The following is a 22461-nucleotide window of genomic DNA, read 5'->3' on the forward strand; positions in this document are numbered from 1 at the left end:
TTTAAGTGGTTAGGTTCTGTCTCACAAATTATGAGGTTGGATATATAAAATCTCTACATAAATGTGTGAAAAACTTTTTTGGACAAATTCCATTAGAGTGTACTACAATTATATTAAGACTAATGTGGTCAATTTTTGTAAGAGTGTATTTAGGTTTAGGCGCGGTCCAATCGGTACCCTACATGCTATTAAATTAGCATAGAAAAGATAATATGAGCTCACACGGCAACCATAATTGAATGAACATTTTAGCTGCAGTTGTATGGTAGGAATTGCATTTTGTTGCATTTTACCATTATTGCTAGTATTGATATAAGAATGATTTTCTGGTGGATAAGGCTATGATTGGTCATAAGAAGGAAAAATATAATATAATGTTCCATTACTTTTCGCTACTGGCAAAGAAATAAATTAGCTTTAAATGTCTATTACCACTATGTAAATTTATGACACTATACTTATGCCCAAAATTAATTTACCCTCTATATTTTAAAAAATCTTAAATTAATCTCTATACTTATGATTAAAATAAAATTATTAATTTTTCTATTAAATTTAACTAAGCATCGTAATTATTTTTGTTATCTGCATATCTTATTTAACAAATGTGATAATGTAATTTAGTCATTTTAGCACAATTCAGTTTGGCATAAAAACTAATAATTTTATTTTAATCACAAGTATAAAAATTAATTTAAGACTTCTTCAAATACAAGAGGATAAAGTAATTTTGGGATAAAATATGTTTAACCCAATCTTTGATAGCACTTTTTTTTAATAAAAATTTAAAAAAGGAAAAAAAAATCTTTAATAGGTTTCCATTGCACCTATCCGTCAAGCATTTTGGTCTTAGAACATCGGTAGAATAGTAGTCTGATGAAGCCAAATTGCCACAAAAAAGCAGAATACATCTCTCTCTCTCTCTCTCTCTATATATATATGTATATGTATATATTCCTTGATCTGACCAATTATATTACAAGGACTATAAAACTTTCTCCGATCATCAAAGAGGGTTTTTTAAGGAAGAAAAATGGCTTCAAGAATAAAACAATACATAAAAGTTGAAGGAAAATTTATTGCGTATACTTTTCCAATAATGGGAAATATATTACGTATACAATAACAATGATACTCTAATTATCGATGACAGCATCCCTTTTATTCGTATCAGACGATACACTGAAGTAGCACTCTCTCTTACCAAGTGTTAGAAATACCTCCAGATCATCTGCCTCCTCGTGGGGCAGAGGGCAACTGCTGAACAGCAGCCAGTGGGTTCATCTGGACGGAAAATGCAAGCCGCCAAGCATCCAACAACACTCTCAATAAATAGGAAACTTGCCTGGCTGCTACCCTGTGAAATGAACAGAAGAAAGAATTATGAAATGAATTCAAACATAGATACTTAGATGTCTAAGATTTATGAAGCATCAACCAATCATTTAGCATCCACTATCATTATTATTTTATGATCCCATATTCCGTCGCTATTATGATGCAGCAAAATATTGAAAAAACCCCTAAATCTGGGAACAAATTTTATAATGACAAAGAAAAGACAGACAAAAGAAACCTAGGGAACCAATATATCCTTTTAATAAAACAAAAGTTAAAGCTCCAGAGATGTCAGAGCTCAAAAGATCCTAAGTAGGTGGCCAATGCAAAGAAAGGTGATGGTGTGCAAAGAGATAAATGTATATGCAATAACATCTTACCGCTTCAAGAGAACAGTTCTGTTCCGGAGAATGTACAATGTCGAGAATATTAACGAGAAGAGAAGCATCATCTTTCCACTAGGAACAATCAGCTGCAGTTTGCCAAACTTTATGCGTACTGTACGAAACCACCAAAAACATGGGTCAACACGGCCAGTGACACTTTGGATGGATTTTAAATGACTTCCTTTTAACGTATTCTGATTTGACAAATAACATGGTTCGGAGGTCTGGGGATAATCATCCACCGTCAACGGAGCAGCAGAAGCAGGAAGACTCCTCTCTGTCACTTGTTTTCTTCCTTCACCTGCAGTAGTGCTAGGTTTTGCAGCAGAACGCAATTTGTGTAGTCTCCTCAACAAGTCCTAAAGAAGCCAAAATAAAAAATCAATGAGTAATGAAAAGCGTACTATATATTTTTCAAAAGCCTGCAGGGCCTGAACAAAAACTATGAACAATAAACACCATCATACAAGGTACTTCGCTATCAAAAGTGAAGTCTTCTAAATGATCATGTATATATTACTCATATGCTTATACTGTTAACTAAGCGTGGTAGGCAGGTAATTTAAGTCTCCTAAACACTACATGCAGATCAATGAAACAAGATCTTTTTACTCCTTAGACACAAAACCTGTTTCCAATTTTCCATGCCTAATAGTATAACCATCAGAGTAAAACCTCTATTGTCATGATTATGATTACATAGAGGGGCAAAAGGCATAGACTCACTTCAGAGGATGGCTAATTAGTCCTCATTTTTGGTAAACATTATAGCGCATCACACAATGGAAGCAAATTTGAAACTGATACTAGGAGGATGGCTAATTTACCTCCAGGAATGACGGACAGCGGGATCCAGAAGAATTACATAGAGGAGCAAAAGGTATAGGCTCACTTCAGAGGACGGCTAATTAGTCCTCATTTTTGGTAAATATTATAGCGCATCACACAATGGAAGCAAGTTTGAAACTGATAGTGGGAAGAACTTTCCACTTCTGAAGTTTCCCTAAAAATGACATGAATTCATGACTCTCAGAACTGGCAACATAAAGCAACTGAAGAACTTGGTTTAGTCCCCCATTAAGAACCCATTCTTACAATCACACAAACAGTGTTCACTCATGAGGGGTTAAAAAATTATGTAAATATGACTAATCATTAAATATAACAGTTGGTAGTCTGGAAGCGCTGAAGTATTGATCTTATATGTAATAACATTTAAAAGGTACATCTTACACAGAAAAACAGAGAAATAGCAAGGGTTAACAAGGTGCATGATGCACTGCACAAGCCACTAAGATCAGACTAACCCAAGGTGAGTCTTGGATTAGACAACTGTACTAGACTTTCAGATTTCTTAATCTTAAATCAGCAAATTCAAAACCTAGAAGCCTAGAATATTAATTGTGGTTGTATCCAACAAATAGACAGACCCCTATCAGTGACTATATTAGCAATGATCGCATGCTAAATAAATGAAAATCACTACTGCAAGCACCACAGCCCTTGTATTTATTAAAGTTACAATATACATCGTTGGTATGTTACCCGTAAGTTTACGTTTGTCAGTCAGTTTAACATGGTATTATAGCCATTTTTCTAGAGGTCGTGTTCAACCTCCTGTAGCCTCATCTAACCCCATTTAACATGGAGCTGCACAACACCAAGCTTTATGTGAAAGTAACATCAGACGGGAAAGCTTTTTCACATGCTACTAGTCAATCTGAGAGATAGATAGCTGATCCCTAGTATGATTTGTATCCTGTGACAAAATGAAGCAAAATAACCAAGGTCTACAACCCTGATAAGCTCAATGAGAGAACAACAAGGGGGAGACAGAGAGGTTTGACATATTACCTGACGGTTATGTTCTGGCAACTCTGCTCTCTCTATCCAATATATTGCAACATCAGGTTCGTGTAAGATCATTCCAAGAAGTTGTATAGTGTAAAGCTCCACCACCTTCAAATAATCTTCAGTGGGCATAACAGATGGACTTATGCACCCATTGAAGGAGGTTTGTGGTTCTGAGTCTGTCAAAACATAAACATCACCTTCTGCATATTTCCACTTGGCAAGGTAATCCTCAAGGATTGCTCTAAGGTTGGATGAAAATCCTCCATTTATTTGCATCATAGCCCTATCAAGACACTAAATTATAACTCCACAAAATTTATAGAAAGTAAATATATAATGAGAGAAGCACATATTAAGATTCAGAAAGCATGATGTAGCTAGTAAGCTACTAGATAGAAATACATAAGTAAAAGATCTATCATACCCTGCGAGGACAAATCGAACTGGTAAAGCTGGAACTGAACCATATATCTCCTTAAGCTCGACGAACAATTGCATTGTCCTGCAATATTTGCCATTGCATAATGAAGAATTGATGAATGAAATATCAAGATAAAATTAAAGGTTCGACCAATCAAACCCAATGCAAAATAACCATGATAAAAATGATTCCTTTCAGGAAGGATATAATGAACTACACCTGCATGAAAGCTGTTTAATATTTGCAACTGAATAAAGAAAATTTAAAGTTGGTCAGAAGCAGATCGTTAGCTATACTCAAAATTATTAGCCGACAATCTGACACTTGTTAAATTGTTACGATCTTAAATCGGCACTTCATAGTTTTCCTACTTCATTAAAATTGTGACAACATGAGATGCAGAAAAGTCCATATAATACTCTAAGATTATCGGGGAGAGAAGGAGATACCTTCCCAGTGCTTCCAGTGACTGCATAAACATAATACCAGCTACTTCAATCATTTCAACCAACTGAATACTGTCCACCACTGCTTCTGAGGGGGCAGTATGTACTTGTCGAATGACGGAAGAAGCCAGAGATGCTGCCTCCTCGAACATACCATGGACAAGACAACTGGACCATGAATACAAAATTTAAATCAAAAAGGAAAAAAATGAACAGGCATGATTGTACTTATTTTGACAAATTATCAACAAAATTCCATCGAAGAAAAATAAAGTAAATATACATTAGCTGTATAACAGTTACATATTTAACCTATGAAATCTCCTGCCCTAAACTTAAAATCAAAATTTATAGCAGAAACCCTAACAACATCAATTTTGTTACATAAACTGAACAAAATTGCAGTATTTACCTAGATAGATCAAACTCTGTTAACAAAGAAGAACAGAATTCAGATTAAAGAGCAAGGAGATTGTGATTGGGAATTACCATTCAGCATCGTCAATTTGCTTCCAGATTTCAGATTCAGAGACGTGAACCATTTCTTTTATTCTCCTCCTCCACCTCCCGTTAGTCGTCGAGGAAGAAGACCTCAAACTATTTTTTTTAAAAAGATAAGTCGTCAAAACCCCAATTAAAGGGCATTGCAGTATGCGGGCTGTCACCCGACCACATAGCGCCAAGGCAGAGTGCGAGCGCCTAAATGGTCTAACTTTTCAATATAAAAATAATTATTTATAATATATATATATATAATATATATATATACTCTATATATATCAAATTTTATGAGTACTAAACTAATTCTATGTCATGCTTGATCACATTTATTGAAACAATGTGCTCATCCAACTATACGGCAACTAAAAATTTCTGACGTTTCTAAATCCTCAATTTCGACAAACATGCAAATCATATGACACAGATTAGACTCAAGATCACAAAAACCGGCAGCAAGTTAAATCATAGACTGCAGAATCTATTTCTCAAAATATTGTAAACAAGACATGCAAGAGGAGAGGGAGAAAATTTGGCGACGGTGAGTGGAGAAAGATGGGAGCGGTGGCCGGTGAGTAAACCTCACAGGTAGCCACCACCGTTGCCATCGAGTTTCCAACCTCCTGTCACCACCGTCATCGTTCGGAAGGTGGGAAATTTTTTATTTGGGGATTTAGAGTTTCCATGGATGATCTTTTTTTTATTACCTATTTAGAGAGTGGCTGCGGTGGGGTGGCCGCCGGCGGGGATAGCGAGAGTGAGAGAGAGGGATCGATCGTTGGGCGTACCTGCGTCGTCAGCCGCTAGCCACTGCCTAAGTGCCCCGTGCGCCGTTGGAGAGAGGATCACAAGAGAGGAAGGGATCGAGAGGAGCAGAGCGGACAGGAGTGGATCAGGGATTTGGGAATTTTAGGCTATGTTTTGGATGGCGAGAATAGGAGAGGAAAGAAGAGGAGAAAGGGAGAAGGAGAGAAGAAGAACGAGAATCATGGGTCGCCCGACTCGACCTGCTAGCCCGTTAAGACGGCCCGCCAAATCCACATATGGGGCCGCACCCGCACACAATGTTTGCACACCTAGGCGACCGAATCAAATGCATTTCAAAACATTGTGAAAACCTCTTGCAAACTAAACGGGTAACTGCTCCAACCGGGTCCGTGGATAAAATTAGATCCGATTCGATTTCGTGATCAGAGTTTTGTCAAATATGGTCGAAACTAAACCGGAAAATGCTAGCAACAGAATTATGGGTAGAACTCTGACAGCAATATAGGTATTGCTTTTTGCAAATGGAAGATGAAGAATTTTGATAGATTTTGAGGAGGAAAAGTGATGTAAATGACAGTGATTTCAAAAGGAGAATCGACGTCGTGCTGTGAAAATGATTACTGTAAATGTTATTGAAGCATAACAGAGTGAATAGCGTAAATTGCTGGAAGAATAAGAAAATTCACAAAAAAAATTTAAACTCAACGCACCTTCAAAAATAACACTGACAAAGAAAAAAAGTCAGGAGAGAATATAACTTATTTAAATTGAATTTTTGGGAGAGAGTGAGAGAAAAAATAAAATATCTAATAGCCAAAAAAAAATCTCTCTCCAGAAGTAGAGAGAAAAGAAAAGAAAATATAAATTCTTTTTATATTTTGATATTTCAAATATACCCCTATTTTAATATACTATTTACTTAATATTTTAGTAGCCTAAACACATTAAGATAGATACCCCACAAATACTTTGTTAACAAAGTGTCCCTCAAGAGGGCTGAGTCGTAATGGAAAAATCTCTTACCTTGGCAAGGTGTTTGACTGTTATCAACGCCACCTTGAATTTGATTTCCATCTTTTGGCTCAACTCTTCGTGGGTGTCAGATTCGGAAGGAATGTATTTTTTATTAAATTCAAGTAAAACTTACAAAAGTTATAAGAAAAATTTAAAGTAATTTAACCGGGTTATATCTCAAAATTTTTTGATCATTCATTTATGCAATCTATATAGTATTATTGTATATTATATACTTCTGCTTGTTCTAGAACAGATCGAAGTGAATAATATTATGTCAACAAAAATAAAACATTGTTGATGGTATAGAAAGGAAAACAAAATCTGGATGTTTATTCTCTCCACTTGCAAGTATTGTGATATTTATTATTTGGCAATGCTTTATCACTTCTATTACAAGTATTGTGATAAATTTATCACATAGAATGGTGGCCCAGAAGGCTATAGCCCTCACCAAAGAGTTCTAAGAAAATTGGCAATCAACTAGAGCCTAACTTGGTTGTGAGGCTGGTTAGGTGGATTCCCCCTCCACTAGATTGGACCAAAGCCAATGCCCAGGGATCCTTCGATCACTGGTCCAAGTTGGTGGAGCTGCATATATCCTAAGGGATTCTAATAGGAACCCATTTTGTGCAGGTGGGGAGTCAGTAAAGGGCCCAGGTGCTTTGTGATTTCTTTTTTTTATTTTTTATCAAAAGGAGCTTACTCTGTCATTAACTACTCCAGATGAAGAAATCTCCATCTCAATCAAAACTCGCAAATCGGGAGGAATTGGTTCGCCATTTTCAAGGACCACAGTCCAGGTGGCACTCATTCCTCGGCTCACTGCCCAATCAGCAGCCACGTTACCCTTTCTACGTACATGGGACACACTATATCCATTGAAATCCTTGATTAAGGTTTTACGCTCATGGATAATATTACGAATCTACCATGGGCAGACACATTCCTCCCCCAATATCTTCACCAGTTGCTTCAAATCCATCTTCACCTCCAACATGCACGTCAAAGGCCAGTAGACTTAAGCCTAATCTCATGGCATACGCTTCAACATATAGAGGTGAGACCGCCTCCAATGGAGCCCATGCCACCTTTAGGACATTCCCGTGTTCATCTCGAATAACGACTCTCGCCCTCGCTTGGCATAAACCTTCTTTGTAGGCTCCATCCACATTCAGCTTAATCCACCCTCTCTTTGGTCTGGACCAATCTATCCCTTCCATCAGTACCCCTTATGGCTCCTTAACACTGGTGTGTATGCATAGCTTTCGGTCATGTGGACTGCCCGCCGGGCACCACACATGCAAGCTTCCTTGGTCCCATTGAAAGCATGTCTACTTGTTGCTTCCAAACTTCCCAGCACGTGGTCACTATCAGCGCCTTCGCGAGGCCGTCCTCCTCATCAGTCCTCCCCCATGAAGTTGTTATCTAGTCTTGTTCCACAAAGCTCCCCTACCTTGTTATAGTTGGCTACATCCTCGCCACAAGCTCCCACACCTCTTTAGCAAAGCGGCAGCCATACAGTAGGTGGTCCTTGGTCTTAGCAAATAGTCCATAAAGGCAGCAACGATCATTGCATCCTAACCAAAAGGAGTGCAGCATTACCTTTGTTGGCAACCTGTTCCATATAATCTTCCAATAGATCAGCCAAACTCTCTGTGCAACCTGAAGTTTCTAGAGAGTCTAACCAGAAGGAGTGCAGCATTACCTTTGTTGGCAACCTATTCTATATAATCTTCCAACAAATCATCCAAACTCTTTGTGCAACCCAAAGTTTCTAGAGAATCCGTCATTCTCGCCTCTACTCCTTGCTCATGGGGTTTAAGAATTTGTAGATAGATTCCGCCTTCGGCAAACCCATGTGATGCAGCCACTAGATCCATTGGTCAGTACAAGAGGCATCGGTTAGCCTAATGGCCGCAACACTATAGGCTAGCTCCACCCCTCCGAACCGAGTGATGCCAAAACCATCAACCTCTCTCCTCTATAGAAGCTAAGCCACCGTGAGCTTTTCCTGCATAAGGTCTAGGTGAATGACCCGTGGTTGCCACCTCCATGGAACCAACGAGATCCACAGGTCGTCCGCCGCACTCATGTCCTTTTCGTTGCCAATAAGTTTACAGCAACCCATCTTAAGTTCCTCTACAGTCCTGCACAAAGTTTGCTAAAGCTGCAATGTGTCTTTCCTTTTACATTGCTTCCAGGGATGAAGGCGTCCATACTTTGCTTTCACAATCTGTACCCACAGAGCGTCGTCGTCGTTTAGAACTCGGAACACGAGCTTCCCCATCATGCCCCATCTAGCTGTGTCTAACTTGCCAAGTCCACCGACTCTTCAAGGCTGCGTCATCGTATCTCAGCACACGAGATGGAGACCCTTCCCTCTTCCATTGTCCTAGAGGAAACCCCTTGCCACCCTGTTGATAGCCTCAAGAGTGGTGTTCGGCACCCACAAGCATCCGAGCCAATATGTTGGAATCGCCAATAACACTGCATTGAGTAGCGTTAAGCGCCCGGCCTGAGGTAGGTAGTTTCTTTTCCACCCGTCCAGTTTCCTAGCAACCTGCTCCACTAGCCAACCATGCTCTTTCACACTTACCCTCCTTCTAGAGATGGGTACCCCGAGGTACACGAAAGGCATCTTGGCCACACTGAGGCCTAGCCTCGCACTGAGTTGGCTTGCCAGCCTCGGCTCGATCCAGTCCGGTAGGAAAAGCTCTAATTTAGCCGTGTTCACTTTTTGGTTGGTAATCTCTTGGAAGTCATGGAGGCAGTCTTGGATCACCTTGACATTCCTCTCTAACGCTTCTATCATAATTAGTAGGTTGTCGGCAAAAAGGAGGTGTGACAGCTGCATGCCTCCCACCTGAAATCCTCAGAGCTGCTCGTGAGCCATCCTATCATTGAATAAACTCGTGAGCACTTGGGATACGAGAATAAATAGGTATGGTGACAAAGGGTCACCCTATCGTAGTCCTCGATGAGGGGTGATTCAACTCGACGATGAGCCATTCACCATAATTGAGAACTTCAGTGATTCAATGCAAGCATGAATCCAGCCGCACCACTTCGCCGGGAAGCCCATGCCATCCATGACACCCAACACCGTCTTCCAGCTCACCTTGTCATAGGCCTTTTCCATGTCGAGCTTGAGCATCATCATCGAGTTGCCGCTCTTGCAGCTTGCTGTGGAATGCGCGACTTCTTGAGCCACCAGAATATTATCTGAGATGTTTCGGCCACCCACAAAGGCCACTTGCTCATGACCCACGAGCCTTGGTAACAGACCTCTTAGCCGGCCTACTAATATCTTGGCTATAATCTTGTACGCCACGTTACATAAGGAGATTGGTCGGTAATCCTTCACCTTAACCGGCTTGTCGATCTTTGCGATGAGGGTGATGTAGGTCCTCCCCCAGTGTCCAGGAAGCTTACCTTGCTCAAAGAAGAACTTGATTGCATGGCTCAAGTTATCTCCCACCTCCCTCAAGTACCAGGAATACACCTCCACTAGAATGCCGTTTGGGCCAGGGGCATGACTTGTAGGCATGCTACTAATGGCCACATGGATCTCTTCGTCACTACCGGTTTAAGTAGCTCCTCCGCTTCTTGGTTGGTAACTGCTGGCAAGGATAGGCCCTCAGGGAGTTGCCACTCCCCGGTATCCTTAGGACCCCATGGGCCTTCATAGTGGTCTAAGAATAGCTGTTCGATCCCCTCCTAGCCTTGGATCCACTCACCGTCCTCCGAGAAAAGGCCCTAGATACGGTTCCTTCTCCTATGAAGCATAGTAGTTAAGTGGAATAAGGTCGTGTTCATATCTCCATCCTTTACCCACTTTAGCCGCGATCGCTGCAGCCACTTAATATTAATTTGTCGGCTCAGCGCTATCTTCCGATTGTAGCAGCTCCTCAGTTTGGCAATACCTTCCTCCTCAAGACCTTCCGACACACCAGTCTCCTCAGCACCATGATCTCGCGGTTGACCATTTGTAGACAAGACTCCAAGTGGCCTAAGGTGGAATTGCTCCAGCCACATAGGTGACATTACTTGGCTCCCACATGATGATAGAAATCATGCATGGGGTTCCCATGCACGTCACCAGATCACGCTCTATTGACGATGTGGCCACACTTCTCGTATTCCGCCCAGTACAATTCAAATCTGAACGACCTTCTCCTACCATCTTCCCCCTTCAAAGTAGAGACCAGGATAGGGGCGTGGTCTGAGGAAGACCGATCTAGGTGCATGACACGGCTTCTCGAGTGGAGGTGAATCCACTCTGAGTTAGTGAGGGCCCTATCCAATCTAACCAAAACCCGCTTCTCCCCCTGCTGGTTATTGCACCAGGTGAAAGAAAGCCCCTTGTACCTGAGGTCACAAAGCCCAGCGGTATCCACGAACCTCGCGAACGCCTTGGACTTTAGGTCCAGCATGACCAGAGTCCGGCTCTTCTTCTCCCCAGCCGTTAGGATGGCGTTGAAGTCATCGACGACTATCCATGGGATGCCTAGCATCCGAAACTCCACCATCTCCTCCCATAATTGTAGCTGCACTCTAGGTAATTACTAGCATATACCGCTGACATGAGCTAGGTATTGCCATCCGGTGGAGAAACCACCATGTGAGCCGCATAGCGAGATACCGCCACTACATCCACATAACCAAAACTTGTTTTCCAAAGCATGATCAGACCCCAGAGGTGCCCTCAGCTGTCATAGCGAACCATGACTAGTTCGTACCCATCGCTCGGCCCACCACCTTGGCCTTCTCCCAATTTGCATGGGTCTCTAGTAGAAAGATGAAGTCAAGGTGGTGTTCCTGGATCAACTCCCTGCACCTATCAAGCACTTCCTTTTTTAGAGCTCCTCTATAGTTCCAGTATATGGCTTTCATCATTGTGAACCAAAACGGAAACATTAGATCAAGCCATTTGACCACACTTTGTAGCCGATCCCTCATGGCCCTCCATGACCGATAGACTGGGTTCCTCCTCATCCATGGCCTGCACGCTTGATCCATCCCCACCATCAATGCATACCAAGGCCCTCCTTTGCCGTCGGCGGCCTCATTCCAGTGGCTGCAACCCCATCCTTACACACCTCCTTCGGGTAATTGGTCACTTTTGTTCCCTTTTTCCCTTTGAGTGTTGCTAGGAAACCCAACTACGCGCACTGTCAGACCTAGTCCCAAGTCAAAAAGTTACTCCTTTGATGCAAACACTGTCTTGATCCACGGCTGAAGTCATATCTCCATTAACATGGTCTTCTCGTTCCCTTGTGCATGTGTTGTTCAAGCTACCTATTTCCTAAAGCACATGTCCCAAAGTTTGCTCTTTGTTCCTTCTTCTTTTCAGCTTACTAGAAGCCACCTCATTAGTTGAGGTCACGCCCTCCTGTCCCATTCCATCAACCATTTCAACTATGGTAGGATCCACCAGGATATCTGAGAACTTCAGGATCTCCATACTCTTCCGTTTTTCATTAGCTGACAGCCTTTTGATGCCTAAAGCATTCTTGCCCTCCAACTTTTGGCTCTTCATCGAAGCTTGGGCCCTGGCCTTATGTACTATTTTGGGTAGGCAGTGCATGGTCAACTTTCCCCTTGTTCCCTAGTCCCAAAGCCTCCATTCCTTTGGCATGAAAACTTCTAAAAGGGAGTGGTTGGTTGGCCTTGGCCTTTGGGTCTTCGTTCTTAAGTCCAATCTTTTCCTTCCTTTGCTTAACCTCTGTTTCGCTCCTTCTCGGGCTCCGCATCATGGCCGTTGGCCTTGCCGGAGGTTGCACCACCCTTCTCCGCCGCCTTTGCATTGTGCACCACGACCCGTACAACGGATTGCTCTCCTTTATGAAGCCAAACCCCGGTTATGTTTTCTCCTCCTCTCCCTGAGCTTGGTGCCCCTTGCCCCCTTCCTGTCCGGCCCTTTCACCCTGATATACCTAGTTAGAGTCTTTTCTTATTGCATTAGTTATTTATTTTCATTAAAATAAATTTTCTGTAGGTCGCGTTCGAACGCTTTTGTGAATGCATGCATCAGTTTGCAAAAATAGAGAACACGAAATGTGTGTTCGAACGCGGTCGGGCGCATTCAAACGCCTACGTGCGAATTCCTGCATTAGTTTGCATCGACAGTGAACACCTTTGTGCATTCGAACGCGGTCGGGCACGTTCGAATGCGATCGGCGGGAGTCCACTAGAATTAGGGTTAATAATTATTATTTTAGGTTGATGGCTAGCCTCTATAAAGGTATAATGGCAGTTAAAATTATAATGCTTAATGAATATTAGTTTTTTTTCCCTCCTCTATCTTCTCTCTAGTCTCTCTACCCTAATCTCCCTCCTCCCTCTTCACCAACCAGCCACCTCTACTATTGGCAAGGTCTCATCTCTATTATCATCCATAACCCTAACATCCACTCCACCCTTCACCACCACCTTCATCCCCACTATATCATGATTTTGTCCTAGTTGCAGTTCGAATCTATGAAGGGTAAATATTAAAATCGTAGATCAGGAAGTTATAGATCGATCCAACATAGTTTCATAATTTTTTGAATATGGAAGAATATTTAGTGAATATTTTTCCTCGGTTATGTGGATTGTTTCCTACAATCAATCCAGGTCTTGAAGGGATCGTTCCGTAATCTATCATTGGTATTAGAGCCAAGTTGAACCGTGGACCTCCATTAATGGTGGAAACAAGAAAGATGGTATCAACAAGGAGATCAATAGAGAGCACACTGATGACGGGTTCTTGTACCAAAAGATAGGTTATGAAACAATTCCTTTAAGATATGAATTTATTGTAGAAAATAGTCCGCACAACTGTGGAAAAATATTCTTCAGATATTCTCCTATAATTATAAAACTACAAAACAAATTGTATTAGATTCGTAACTTCCTAATCTACAACTTTTGTATTTTTTCCCTTCGCAGATTCGAACAGCAATACGGACGAAAATATGAAATAATATGGGTGATGGTGGTAGTGATGGGTGGAGTGGATGTTAGGGTTATGGATGGGTATGGAGATGAAGGTGGATTGTGGATGTGATTAAGGGATATAGACGAAGGGAACAAAGTGGTCGAGATCCCAAAGAAGACGGGTGGCTCGATGATACGATCACGCCACTGGCTACGGATCGATCTCTTCCGATTCTCAGATCTGTATTGATCTTGCATGGAACTTTGAAATAAGATCCCGAAATATGCCGCCGTTGGATCGATGTGAAATTTTGATATGTTGTAGCCCTAGAAAAGAGATTTCCAACAAATCAAGTTTCAGGCGAATCTAAGTTGGGGATCTCAAGATATCGTCCGTTAAGTGGACGAACGTCAGGATGCTCTCTTTTGGATCCGTGAATGGAGGCACGAGATCCTAGGTAATGGTGGTTGGTGGAGGACCGGCGTTAATGGGGTGGCACCGGTGAAAAAGTGGTGGTGGAAGGGTTATGGATGATGGAAAGGTTAGGGCAAGTGTTGGATAGATTGGAAGAAGGGGGAGGAGAGGGCCACTCCTAAGGGACTAGTGTGATTAGCCGGACGAGGGAGGTTAGAAGCGGCGTCGCCGGGGATTGATAGAACGGGAGCGAAGAAGACGAAGGAGGTAAGGCAAAACTCAATCTCAATAATCAATGATCAATTTGGTTGCCTACCACATCCTTTTATAGGCTAACCAACAACTCAAATTAACCCTAAAAACACAATTTTCGTTGACCACGTTCGAACTCGCCCAACCGCGTTTGAACGCACCGAGTTCGCTCTTCTGGATTTGCGAACGCGATGCAGGCGTTTGAACGCGCGATTGAACGTGCCTGTCGATATTTGCGAACGCGATGCAGGCATTCACAGTGCGTTCGAACGCACCGCGTTCAAACGCACAGTACATTCTCTTCACCACATTCACAACCCCGTTCACAAACCGGGTTCGAACTCACTCCACCAGCGTTCGAACGCGACTTACAGAAAACTTATTTTAATGGAAATTAAACACTAAAACATGAAATAAAAACACTCCTAAAGTGAATCCATGCTCGAGACGATGTCGGTGAAGTCCGAATCGTATCAATCCACCACGCTTCCGCAACCTTGTCCTCAAGGTTTGAAGTTTGTGAAGCGATCTTTGAACTCTGGCTTAAGTTCCTCCCTGGTATGATCTTCTACATTGGTTGCCGACATATCTGAAGATATAGAAAATGCTGGTGCTGAAAAGAGGCAAGCTCACTTGTGTCCGATTGGCGCGAAAGGGCATCAGCCGCTCGATTCTCGATTAGCAAGTTCCAAGTCAAGCTCGGTCCTATCCATCGCCGCGAGTCTTTCGTAGGCACACAAGATAAGGGGAGTGCGACCATAACCGCCTCAAAGTGGTTCATCCTCAGTCGAGCTTGTCTACTTGTACTCCTACTAACCCAAGGTGGAATTCGGGTCCATCTACATTGAGTCCACTTGGTGTCAGGTGGTCGAACCACTTGACTCAATGTCAGTTCAGCAATAGAAATCTGGTGCATCCGATTGCGTTTGGGAGGTCGAGTTAGATGCAGTTAGTGGATCTGGATTTGGTCCTCCCAATGACTCAAGTTAGGTTTAGCGACAGCCATTTGCAATAGTAGAGCTTGGTCCCCTACACAAGGAAAGCCCACAAGTGGTTGCAATGTTGGTCCCTGCTGCGGTTGATTTCCATCCAGCAACACCCTTCGTCCATTCCTTCGAAATGTCAGTGTGAGGTTTGAGAAATCAAATGTTACGGGCCCCAAGCTTTGAAGCCATTGAGCCCCCAAAACAATGTCGGCACCTCGCAAGGCCAACGGATAAAGGTCCAATGTGAAAGTTTCGCCTTGCACCTTCAATTCCACACCTCCACAAATAAAATCTGCTCGCAATGTGGTGCCATCTCCGATCGTCACATCGAACCCTTCCGTGGGTTCCGACTCGAGCCCAATCTTCCTAAGGAGCCTCTTGTCAATGAAGTTGTGGGTGGACCCGGTGTCAATCAAGATTCTCACTGTGGTTTTCTTGACTACCCCGTTAACCCGCAAGGTCTTTGGCGCAGCTGTCCCCGAATAGGCGTGGAGGGAGATTTCGGCTATCATGTCCTCCACGGGTTGCTCCTCAGCTTCTTCTCCTTGATGTCCAGCCATATCTGCACCTTCAGCTGCAAACTCGTCCTCCGCTTCCTCCAATCCATCGATTAGCATCACCGATCCCATCGGTTTAGCGCAGCGATGCCCGGGTACAAACTTATCATCACAACGGAAGCATAGGCCCTTGGCTCTTCTTTCTTCTACTTGGGCTGGTGTGAGTGCTCGTCCCGGACCTCTAGGTGTGTACTTCACATCTTGGGATGGCTTCAAGGGTGCTCGAGGAGGTACCACTACAGCAGCAACTCTTGGTGCTCCGGTGATGTTTCCTGCCGCTATGGTTGGTTGAGATTGATTGCGGCTTCCTTGGCTCGTCCAACTCTGTTTCAGGTGTATCTTCATGGCCCTATGTTTGTCTTCCATAAGCACTGCATCTTCGAAGGCCTCCTTTAAGGTTCTAGGCCTTAAAGCCCTTACATCGGCTTGTATGTCACCCCGCGCAGCCCGGAGATGAAGGTCTTTGCGAAGTTGCCGATCCGTCCATGGTGGATGACATCGGCTACTAATCCTCTCAAATTCTTCTTGGTATGACCCAACCGTGGTCTTTTGCACCGTCTTTGAGAGGAGAGCATCAAAGTCTTCATATCCCGATGCTCCAAATCGCCGTGTGATATCGGCGCAAAATTCAGCCCAAGTTTCGATAGCCTCAGTGGCATTGGCTGCTCGAAACCAATGAAGCGCCGTATCCTCAAGGTGGAAGCTCGCAAGCGTCACCTTGTACTCTTCCGTCGTTCCTTGGTATGCAAAGAATTGCTTCGCCCTATACAACCAATCGATCGGGTCGCCACCTTTGAACTTGGGGAATTCGAGATGCACGACTTGTCCACGGATGCCATTGTCTCATTCCGGATCATGTCCTTGTCTAACCGGGGGAGGATGCACCATGAAGGGTTGATGATCCCTCCTTCGGTTTTGATTAACTTGCCGTGGTTCCGGATCGTATTGACCCGCCCACGGATCTTGATCTCCAAGGCGGTCTCCATAGTGGTTCACCCGTCGGCTGGGCTCACCTGCAACTGGACCTGGTGTAACCATCCCTGCTTGCCTCTGCCCATAGGGTGGTGGTAGCAGTGGCTCTTGTGGTTGCAAAGACTGAACCGGTGGCGGTGGGTTCAAGGGGGTCGACTCGCGTTGTGGGGTCGATGGTGCATTCCCGTTCGACATGGCTTCTCTTGTCGCGCAGATTTCCCACATTATCTCCATCATCATCTGATTGTTGATGGCCATCTGCTCTGAAAGAGACCCCAACACGGCTTGAACGCTAGGTTCTTCCGCATTCTGATTAGATCGGGCGGTTCTGTGGGTGGAAGTCCCCGCAATCGTTTCTCCCTCCTCTATTGGGAGAATCTCTTCTTCATCATCTTGCCGTGCAGCCATGGATCTGGTGGTCATCATTAGAAGCGCTTGTCTGAGGAACGGTGGCTCTAATACCAGCTTGATACGATCACGCCATTGGCTATGGATCGATCTCTTCCGATTCTCAGATCTGGACTGATCTTGCATGGAACTTTGAAATACGATCCCAAAATATTCTGCCGTTGGATCGATGTGACATTTTGATATGTTGTAGCCCTAGAAAAGAGATTTCCAACAAATTAAGTTTCAGGCGAATCTGAGTTGGGGATCTCGAGATATCGTCCGTTAAGTGGACGAACGTCAGGATGCTCTCTTCTGGATCCGTGGATGGAGGCACGAGATCCTAGGTAATGGTGGTTGGTGGAGGACCGACGTTAATGGGGTGGCACCGGTGAAAAAGTGGTGGTGGAAGGGTTATGGATGATGGAAAAGTTAGGGCAAGTGTTGGATAGATTGGAAGAAGGGGGAGGAGAGGGCCACTCCTAAGGGACTAGGGTGATTAGCCGGACGAGGGAGGTTAGAAGCGGCGTCGCCGGGGATTGATAGAACGGGAGCGAAGAAGACGAAGGAGGCAAGGCAAAACTCAATCTCAATAATCAATGATCAATTTGGTTGCCTACCACATCCTTTTATAGGTTAACCAACAACTCAAATTAACCCTAAAAACACAATTTTCGTCGACCACGTTCGAACTCGCCCAACCGCGTTCGAACGCACCAAGTTCGCTCTTCTGGATTTGCGAACGTGATGCAGGCGTTCGCAGTGCATTTGAACGCACTGCGTTCGAAGGCACAGTACATTCTCTTCACCACGTTCACAACCCTGTTCACGAACCGCGTTCGAACTCACTCAACCCGCGTTCGAACGCGACTTACAGAAAACTTATTTTAATGGAAATTAAACACTAAAACATGAAATAAAAACACTCCTAAAGTGAATCCATGCTCGAGACGATGTCGGTGAAGTCCGAATCGTATCACTCGATATATGAGGGAGATTAGAAGTTAGGAGAAACCTTGCCAACGGTAGAGGTGGAAGGATGATGAAGAGGGATGAGAGAGATTAGGGTAGAAATATGATAAAGAGGCAAGAAATCAATATTCCAATAGCATTATGAATTTGGCTGCCATCCACATATATATAAAGGCTAGCCAACAAGTCCTAAAACAATTAGTAACCCTAATTCTAGAGGATTCTCGTCGATCGCGTTCAAATGCACAAAAGACGTTCTCTGTATGTGCGAACACGAAGTAGGCGTTCGAAAATTGGCGTTCGAACGTGCATTACGTATTCTCTGTATTTGCGAACCTGATGTAAGCGTTCGCAAGGGCGTTCGAACGCGACCCCTCCTACATTCAAACGAGACATATAAGAATTTTATTTTAATAAAAATAAATAACTAATATAGTAAGAAAAGATCCTAACTAAATGTATCAGTCCACCACGCTTCCCCCACCTTGCACTCAAGGTGAAAAGTCAGGGAAACGCTTTAAGATGTCAGTCTCCAACTCCCATGTCGCCTTATCGGATGGCTTGCTTAGCCACTCGACTAGAATCTCCATCTCTAATCTAGTACAATGTCGTCGTCGTCGCCGAGCAAGTACACGAACTGGCTTTACGATCTCTATCTCCTCCAATGGCTCTGGTAGAACTGATCCAATGGCCTCATGATATCCAATCCGCTCCGTTAGTAATGAAATATGGAAAATAGGATGTACTCTCGACCCCTCCGGCAGCTCCAAATGATATGCAATTAGACCGATATGCTCTAACACCCAAAACGGACCAAAGTAGTGATGTGCTAACTTTTGGTTTCACATTGGACGGAAGGTCACCTGTCGATACAGCTGTACTCTCAAAAACACTCAACTACCGACATCGAACTCCTGCTCTCGATGGCTACGATCATAAACTTGCTTCATACGGTTTTGAGCAAGTTTAAGATGGGCACGCAACCTCCTCAATGTGGCGTCTCTATCCATCAAAGCTAAGTCCATATCCATCCGATCTGCAGATGCCACTAGATCATAAGTGCGTAATGTCGGAGCCGTGCGCTCATACACCGCCTCAAATGGAGTCATGCCAATGCTGCTACGGTAGGCAGTGTTGTAAGACCACTCCGCCCATGGTAAGAACTCCAACCATCGTCTAGGCATCTCTCCAACAAAGCACCTCAAGTACTGCTCAATTCCTTTATTGACCACCTCGATTTCGCCGTCCGTTTGTGGATAGTAGGCCAAATTGAAGTTCAATCGAGTCCCCTACAATCTGAAAAACTCTGTCCAAAAGTCGCACATAAATACACGACCACAATCCGAGACAATCGTGCGTGGCATGCCATGTAATCGAGTAACATCTCTCACAAAAATTTTAGCCACTCACTTGGCTGAAAATGGATGTGACAATGCCGAAAAGTGCGCATACTTACTCAATCTGTCAAGCACTACAAAAATAACATAACCACATACCAGTGGAAGACCCTCTATGAAATCTATAGAAATTTCTTCCCAAATATGGTCTGGTATAGATAAAGGCTGTAGTAATCCGGCCAGTTTCAATGTGGTTGCCTTAGCCCTTTGATAGACTTCACAAACACAGACAAAACTCCTCACATTCCGCCTGAACCCTGGCCACGTGCAACTTTGAGATAACCTACTATAAGTCCTCAAGACACCCTCATGACCAGCCTCTGGAGTTTTGTGAAAGTGCTCCAACAATTTCTACCGCAATCCATCATTTGCGGGCACTTGAATACATTCGTAGTCTAGCAGCAAACCACCTCGGTTCTCCAACTCAAGATGGTGCTTCAGATCATCTATCACCTCCTGCAATAATCTCAAAACATCTAGGTCAGATGTAAATGCATACCTCAGCTCGTCAAGGAAGAGAAAGGTAGGAGAAGAATAGGCTGCAAGCTCGGCGGTATCGGGTTGGCGCGATAGTGTATCCGCTGCTCTATTTTTCGTTCCCTTCTTGTATTGGATTTCATAATCATACCCCAACAATTTTGTAACCCATCGCTACTGTGACCGAGTGTGTATGCGCTGTCTCATAAGGTGTGGAAGGCTCCTTTGATCGATTCGTATAATGAATCGTCTACCGATCAAATAAGGTCTCCACTTTGTCACCACATGCAGAATTGCCAACATCTCTCTCTCATAAGTCGATAATTGCTAAGATTTGTGTGACAAAGCCTTACTAAGAAAGGCTATGGGACGTCCTCACTACATTAGTACAGCTCCTATGCCAACACCCGACGCATCACATTCCACAATGAACTCTTTGGTGAAGTCCGGTAGCGCTAGAACGGGAGCAGTGATCTTGCCATACCCGGCGATGAATCGATGATAATATCCAGTCAACCCCAAAAATCCTCTCAATCTGGTGGTAGTAGTAGGAATAGGCCAACGATCATGCATGCTACCTTTTGAGGATCCGCCGCTATACCTTCTGCTGAGATGATATAGCCTAAATACTCCACTTGTGGTACTCCTCATAGGCACTTGGACTTCTTGATCTTCAATTTATTTTGCTTCAACAAATTCAGCGCATCCTCTAAATGCCGCTAATGCTCCAATTTAGTCCTGCTATACATCAAAATGTCGTCAAAAAAATACCAAGACATACCTTCGCAAGAGAGGCTGAAATATATCATTCATGAGGCCTTGAAAGATAGATGGAACATTAGTGAGACCAAAAGGCATCACCCGGAACTCATAATGCCCGTCCGGAGTCCGAAATGCAGTTTTGTGCACATTCGCCGGGTGAACTCTAATTTGATGATACCTGGCTCTTAAGTCAAGCTTACTGAATATGGTCACCCCTGCAAGCTCATTCAGTAGCTCCACTATAATCAGAATAGGATACTGATCATTGATGGTAATAGCGTTTAATGCCCGATAGTCGACACAAAAATGCCAGATCCCATCCTTCTTTCACACCAATAGTACGGGGGATGAGTATGAGCTATGACTTGGTTGAATGAGGCCTTGCTCTAACATCTTAGCTACCACCTTGGAGATAACTTCTTTTTGCACATGTGGATACCGATGTGGCTTCACGTTCACCAGTGCAGCCCCGGGCAAAATCTCTATGCAGTGGTCCGCCATTCACCTCGGTGGCAACTCCTGTGGCTCCTCAAATAGTCTAGAAAAGTTATCTAATAAATTAGACAATTCAATTGTAGTACCTGAACTCATTTGAGTCTTATCTCCTGCTAGTCCTAATTGAAGAAGATATGCCAAATCATACGCACAAGGCAGCCCCACCATAGGCTACATTGTAGGAATCGGCGAAGACTGAACGCCATCAAGCTGAACATCTTTGTTTCCTTGTTTAAATTTTATCCACATGCTCCGAAAATCAAATGTGATAGGTCCTAAGCTTTGTAACCACTTAGTGCCTAGGACAATGTCTGCTCCTCGCAGCGCCAACGGATACAAGTCCACAATGATGTCATGTCCTTTCACCCGAATACCAACCTGACGACACAAGTTCTCCGCCTTAAGCTTCGTGCCGTCTCTAATAGCAACGTCAAACCCCATGGTCGGTTCAGCATCCAAGCCCAATCTCTTCACTAACCTCTCATTTAGAAAGTTGTGTACTCCTGGAATTGATGAGGATGTGCACATAATGCTTTCTAACGAGTCCGTCTACTCGTAATGTCCTTGACACGGAAGTACCCGAATATGCATGCATCGATATTTTATCTTGGATATCTTCCTCCGCACCCTCATGGACCTCCTCTGGACACTCTCTATTATCAGTAACCTCATCATCCTCCTCGAGACCGTCGATGAGCATCACACTCCTGATCGGTTTGGAACACTGATGATCGAGGGTGAAACGTTCATCACATTGAAAGCAAAGCCCTTTCGCTCTTTGTTCCTCCACTTGGGCAGGTGTGAGAGTTCGAACGGGAGGTCTTGTGCCTCCTCTAACATCGGAAGAAGGTCTCAAAGGTGGTCATGGTCTAGTACTAGCAGTCGTTGTCTTCGAACTCGTAGAATTTCCAGCCGACGTTCTAGGTGCAAATCACCCATCCCGGTTGCCCCAACTTATTTTTGCTGCCATCTTGAGAGCCTTATGCTTTTGCTCCATCCTCACGGCCTTCTCAAAGGCCTCCTCAAGAGTGGTAGGACAGAGAGCATGAATATCCGCTTATATCTCCTTTCGCAGCCTTGAAATGAATGTGCTCATTAATTTCGGTTTAGGCCAAGGTGGCTCGCAACAACTACTAACTA

General features: G+C 43.7%; 3 protein-coding genes across 6 annotated transcripts; all 3 read right to left on the bottom strand.

Moving 5' to 3' along the window:
- Positions 1-1058: 1058 nt before the first annotated feature.
- Positions 1059-6017, bottom strand: LOC140798283 (protein APEM9). Of its 4 annotated transcripts, none has more exons than XM_073152091.1 (7): positions 5651-6017; positions 4935-5042; positions 4449-4613; positions 4003-4080; positions 3579-3861; positions 1719-2083; positions 1059-1357 (listed from the first exon to the last, which is right to left on the bottom strand). In XM_073152091.1, the coding sequence occupies exons 2-7, from the start codon at positions 4985-4987 to the stop codon at positions 1228-1230; spliced, it is 1074 nt and encodes a 357-aa protein (XP_073008192.1). In that variant the 5' UTR covers positions 4988-5042; positions 5651-6017; the 3' UTR covers positions 1059-1227. The 4 variants fall into 4 exon arrangements, with proteins under 4 accessions (XP_073008192.1, XP_073008191.1, XP_073008194.1 ...); XM_073152090.1 differs by having other exon boundaries at positions 5732-5933; XM_073152093.1 differs by lacking the exon at positions 4935-5042 and having other exon boundaries at positions 5732-5866.
- A 3103-nt stretch (positions 6018-9120) lies between these two features.
- On the bottom strand, positions 9121-9582 carry LOC140797718 (uncharacterized). Its single transcript, XM_073151355.1, has one exon. It carries the CDS (start codon positions 9580-9582, stop codon positions 9121-9123), a length of 462 nt encoding a protein of 153 aa, XP_073007456.1.
- Positions 9583-10831: 1249 nt separating this feature from the next.
- On the bottom strand, positions 10832-11257 carry LOC140797720 (uncharacterized). Its single transcript, XM_073151356.1, has one exon. It carries the CDS (start codon positions 11255-11257, stop codon positions 10832-10834), a length of 426 nt encoding a protein of 141 aa, XP_073007457.1.
- Between the last annotated feature and the right edge of the window lie 11204 nt (positions 11258-22461).

The sequence above is a fragment of the Typha latifolia genome, chromosome 11, assembly GCF_019914945.1.
Source record: "Typha latifolia isolate L0001 chromosome 11, TyphaL0001v2, whole genome shotgun sequence".
NCBI lineage: Eukaryota > Viridiplantae > Streptophyta > Magnoliopsida > Poales > Typhaceae > Typha > Typha latifolia.

Coding starts and splice junctions, on each gene's coding strand:
- LOC140798283 (XM_073152091.1), bottom strand. CDS start 4,987: ATGGTTCACGTCTCTGAATCTGAAATCTGGAAGCAAATTGACGATGCT. Junction 4,614..4,934: donor CAAATTGACGATGCTGAATG/GTAATTCCCAAT, acceptor TTCATGGTCCAG/TTGTCTTGTCCATGGTATGT. Junction 4,081..4,448: donor TCACTGGAAGCACTGGGAAG/GTATCTCCTTCT, acceptor CAAATATTGCAG/GACAATGCAATTGTTCGTCG.
- LOC140797718 (XM_073151355.1), bottom strand. CDS start 9,582: ATGCAGCTGTCACACCTCCTTTTTGCCGACAACCTACTAATTATGATA.
- LOC140797720 (XM_073151356.1), bottom strand. CDS start 11,257: ATGGTGGAGTTTCGGATGCTAGGCATCCCATGGATAGTCGTCGATGAC.